The 5190-nt window shown below is 39.2% G+C and overlaps 1 protein-coding gene across 1 annotated transcript in view; it reads right to left on the bottom strand.

Annotated features, from left to right (window-relative positions):
- Positions 1-282: 282 nt before the first annotated feature.
- Positions 283-5190, bottom strand: part of LOC147203339 (basic helix-loop-helix transcription factor scleraxis-like) — a 13731-nt gene continuing 8823 nt past the window's right edge. Inside the window, exon 3 of the mRNA XM_086113830.1 lies at positions 283-698. Within this exon, the coding sequence (XP_085969956.1) occupies positions 663-698 (36 nt within the window). The 3' untranslated portion in view covers positions 283-662. The remainder of the gene's footprint in view (positions 699-5190) is intronic.

Raw genomic sequence — 5190 nt, forward strand, 5'->3', positions numbered from 1 at the left:
CACAAAAAATATATATATTTCTATATACATACTCAGAAAACAACAACAAGAGTTCCAGCATGTAACCACCATATAATGCCATAAACTTGTAACAAAAGGCAACATTTTGTGCAAGCAACTCTTCGTTTTCAAGAACTTGATATGCCTGTTAAATAACATGGTTTCATATAGAATGTTGTGTCACATAAATATACATTTATATTACAGTTTACACAGCTTTTGATGAATACAAATTTGTCTTTCAAAAATTCGTGGTTTTTTGTGTGTGTGTGTGTGTGTGTGTGTGTGTGTGTGTGTGTGTGTGTGTGTGTGTGTGTGTGTGTGTGTGTGTGTGTGTGTGTGTGTGTGTGTGATCATGTGCCAAAGGGCTCTTTACACTCAGCGAGTACAGTCATCAAGTCCCACAATGAAAGGGACTTCACTGCTGTTATATGCACGTCAAAGAGAGTCTTGAAATGCGACACTCAAAAAGTTCCTTAAGAGCACTGACGGCAAAGTTAGACTGGCACGTTTTGGTAAAATTTGCGTCGAGCGTCTGATGACAAATGCTGGAGTACTTGAAATAAATGCTCCGAAAAGTATCACGTGTGATGACTCCTCAAGTTACTGTATTTCAAAAACAATCAATCACTGAGAGCGTCGACCTTTTCTCCATTCGGTTGTTAACTTCGGATGGTCTTCCTGTCTCTGTCTTTGTTCTGCAAGAGAAAACAACTTTCAGATCATTTTGCACCCAAATGCTGTTATGATATACCTTCCTCACTCCTGATCATTTTGTTGTTAATATGTTTAAAATTTAAAATTTCTAGCATTTTTAAAATGAAGTATTCATTTGATTTTCTGCAGCCCACTCATACACAATTGAATTCAGGGTCAAAAGAAGAAAATATTGAAATATACAAAGTACAGGGAACATTATAAATGTGATTAAGAAATAAAAAAAGTACTGCTAAATATTTAGATATCTTATGATTTAAAAGAAGACATGTTACAATGGAATAAGAATATGCTCAAACCATAAAAAACGTATATATATATATACTGTATATTCAGTATATATTGAGATTCACTGTCAATTTAACTTAATTTAGCTAGAATTATTAATGACTGAGAAACAGGTCAAGCAATGTGCAGAAGGAAATATGTTAATCATATTTTCAGTGTTACAACGGATGACTCATTTGCTTGCATCCATTTAAGAGCCCCTGTAGGTCATGTCGGTAGCCGGCTAAAAGGCCTTTCAGGTTGGGCCCACCTCCACATATAACATATACATCGCACAACAAATTGATAAATAATTAGTTTTAAAATCTGAAGTCAAGAATACTGACCGTTATTGTGGATTGCATATGACAATTTGACATTTTGGTTCAGACTTTAGCAAGCATCATGGAACTTGACATGCTTGATTTGCTTTCGTGGGCCACATAAAATGATGTGGGGGGCCCGATCTGGCCCCCGGGCCTTGACTTTGACACCAGTGCATTAGAGCAACTTTTAATATTCACAAACAAACCCACACTATACACCGTTGTTGTTATGAAATAGTGGGGGGAGAAAAAGCATTCGTGTTTGGTATAGTAGTTTAAATTCTAACTTTATCTTCTCTCCGTTTGTTTCTAACCCGTGTGAGACGTATGTTTTTTCGCTACGCAAAGGTTGCAGCTCTGCGCCAAATCCTGCAAACTCTTGTCAAGTTTATGTGATATGATTGGAAATTTCCCTCACAGTGAGTGTACAGTTGGAGTTTTTATGGCAGAATTAACTCTTAAAATGGGGAGCAGAGACTGCAGACTTATAATTGAATGTGATTTCCGTCTGACATCATGAGCTGGCATTTGACGGGAGCGTATTTATCTGTGGTATCAGAGCGGCGCTCTCTTGATTTCCTGGCTGGCTGCTGGACTGCTTCTCTATCTAGCCAGGAAAATAACATCACTTTTTCCCTCCCCCTCACTACTCGGCTACTATGAAACTTTCAAGTAATGCTCGAGGGATTTCAGCAAACGGACTACTGAGTGATATGCAACACATCATCCCCGCTCCGTTTATTGGTTTTCAGGGCTGATGTTTCATAGATTAACTCATGGCTGACAAAAGATATGCAGTCTTTCATAAACAAAATAAATAATAACTAGAGAAAGCTCATTTAATTAGGCTCTAAATGCACTGAAGTAGTAGTAGTCGACAGATTTTTTATTATTATTATTATTTTTTTTATTGACTCAATTTTACCTCGTCAAGTGGCTGCACCAATCTGGCTCCAGATACTTTTTTCTTTTTTTTTAATGGACTGTATGTCTACTCAAAAAAATGTATTTGGAGCAGGATGATTTTATTTGGCGCAACCACTTGATGAAAGAAACCTTTTTTTTTTCCACTGTCACAGGGTTACAACTTTCAGGTGAAGTCACAGATGAAAAAGAAGTCATTCTCCTCGGCAGTCGCCCCCTCCGCCTGTCCTCTCCCGACTCCCTCTCGGATAGTTCGACTATCCGTGCGGGCCGAGCCTCCTCGCTTCCCACTCATCAGCCCCAACACCTGTTCCACATTTCCTCCCAGACTGTGCAAAAGGTGTAGGTGTTTGGAGAAAAAAAAATCATCTTGGCCCACATCACCAACGGCGGGTAAATGATAGATATCAGGCCCAGAATGAGGGGGTGAGATTATTGGATTAGGGCAAGAATTTTTCCTCCCAGTCACAAAGGTGAGTTGAAAGAAACGATCCTTCATTCAGGCATTATGTGACTTGCATTACCCGATCGCTGCTTTGTCCTCATACACAAATTGTAGCAAGAGAACGTACTGAGTTCGGCCTTTGGGACGACAACAATCATCACCACAGGGAGCTGCTACTTGGCCGTTTGCGTACACTGATCAAAAGCAAAGACAGCGTCATAAATGGAAGCCTGACATCGAAAGACTGTGGTTGTGGGTAAACAATGAAATATTTGCCCGTGAACCGTGAGAGGATTTAATAATCCTTCCGTGCTTTTTATACATGTTATATACGGTAAATACAAATCCGCATTTGTATTCTGTTGCCCTAATAAGTGGTCTTCACTGATTGACTCAGAGAAATTCACTGTGTCATACGGTGGCATGCGGGTCCGTTTAACACCCACTCAAGTTACCAACGAAGTGGCCATCTCGTTCACACGGCACCATCGACCAAAACGACAACATTATGGGCAGACATCAGAATGAGGGGAAAGTCGGCACGCGGATCATACGGTCCTACAATGCGTACAATTTTGAATTGACTTCTGACTGCCGTCACTTTGACTCTTGTCCTTTCTGGGTACTGAGCAACAGTGCCACAGCTGCGGGTGGGGGAGGAGGGCAGCCACCTGGGGTGTGACTAGTTCGGTCAAAACAGGGGGACGAGGGTGGAGGGGGACTTTAAGGCTGACCGAGTCGTCAAAACAATCTCTTGAAGACTAATTCCGGCACAGTCGCATGACATCCGTCTCTCTCACCAAACACACACACACACACGCACGAGCTTCCCATTGGAGCCATTTGTCCGACGCTAATATGATGACCTGATGACGTTTACTTTAGATACGACCATATTAACACATTGAGCCAGTATTGTTTTATCAAGGTGAAAGAACCTTAATGTGCGGACAGTATACACGTACTTATCATAGGCATAATTGAACCCGAATATTGTTTTTTCTGTGAAACTCAACCCAGGTCCTCCTTTTTTTTCCTGTGGATTTTCCATGAGCTCGGTGTGTTTCCCTGGGTTAATCCATCCTGTCAAATGCAAACATCTAATTTAACTCCTGGCAGCAAGAAGAGAGGAATAACGGTTTGGAAAATATAATTTCATTGGGCCCTGGCTCTGTAAATTCTATATGGAGAATGGTATTCAAGCATGAAATAAAAACTGCTCATATTCTTTCAATTTGGGGGAGTGAGCTTCAGGACAGTGTATACAAATTAGCACTCGGAATATGCTGTAATTGGCTCCATAAAGGTTCATCCTTTTGACAGCAGATTAGATTAAAGGCTCACATTTAAACAGTGCAGTCAAGGAGACGTCATAAGTGAAGTAACACGCTAACTAAGCCTCAGTCTGCCATTATGTGGTTTTGATACATTAGACATGCATTTCACACTCACTGTGGTTTGCAAATAAGCATCCTCATGGCTTCGGAAAAACACCGGCTTTGCGTTTGGGTGCTTAATCCACCGCATGTACAACCCCGCAATTTAATATGATGTTAGAATTATTCACAAATTAAGATGGGCTGGCAACCGATTCGGGGTGTCCCCACCTACTGCCCGAAGACTGCTGGGATAGGCTCCAGCACCCCCCGCGACCCTAGTGAGGATGAAGCAGTTCGGAAAATGAATGAATGAAAAAAAGATGGGCACCGGGTGTCAGCCACGGTGATTCATAATTTAGTGATGTTTAGAAAAATGCACCGATGTGTATCACTCTCTCCCTCTCTCTCTCTCTCCATTTATATATATATACAGTATATATATATGTGTAGGCGGGGCTGGATAAAAAACATTATTTTAAGTCATTACAGGCTTTGCAAATGTGTATATAATCTTAATAGCAATTTGATAATTTATTAATACTTTTATTAATGAATTTATTTATATGTATATATTATTATATATATATTATATACCTGTATATATAAAATATTTAATTAAATTAATTAAACATGTATTAATAGCATTAATAACATTTGACAATAAAGTTTATCCAATCCGATTTTAATCATAAAACTATTTGCCCTACAAATCAATTTTTTTTAATTCTAAATGGAATTTATTGAACGAGTGAATACATTTTAAAAAATGAATAAATAAATGAATAATAGATGCAGATGTGAATATTATTAATTCAATACAAAGCAGTAGCAAAACAAATGAACAGAACAAAAGTTAACGTGCTATTTGAACATTTTTTTTTCCGCCCAGATCAATATTGCCTTCAGATGAATTCTTCATGAAAAAGGACCTGATGTCACTATCTGCAGCACATCATCGAACCTTTTATTTTGTACCACTAATAGCGGTCTACTGCCCAGAGAAATCCATTTTGTAGATTTGAAAGTTTGATATAGTTTGGTTTGCTTCAGACTCATAGTAGGGACTGTAAGCGCTAAGAGCTCCAGGGTGACTTCTGTGCTTGCTGCGACACGCATTCATTTACTGACATGT

Source organism: Hippocampus guttulatus, chromosome 6 (assembly GCF_054856545.1).
Source record: "Hippocampus guttulatus isolate MCC_2025c chromosome 6, RoL_Hgut_1.0, whole genome shotgun sequence".
In the NCBI taxonomy this organism is placed as follows: domain Eukaryota; kingdom Metazoa; phylum Chordata; class Actinopteri; order Syngnathiformes; family Syngnathidae; genus Hippocampus; species Hippocampus guttulatus.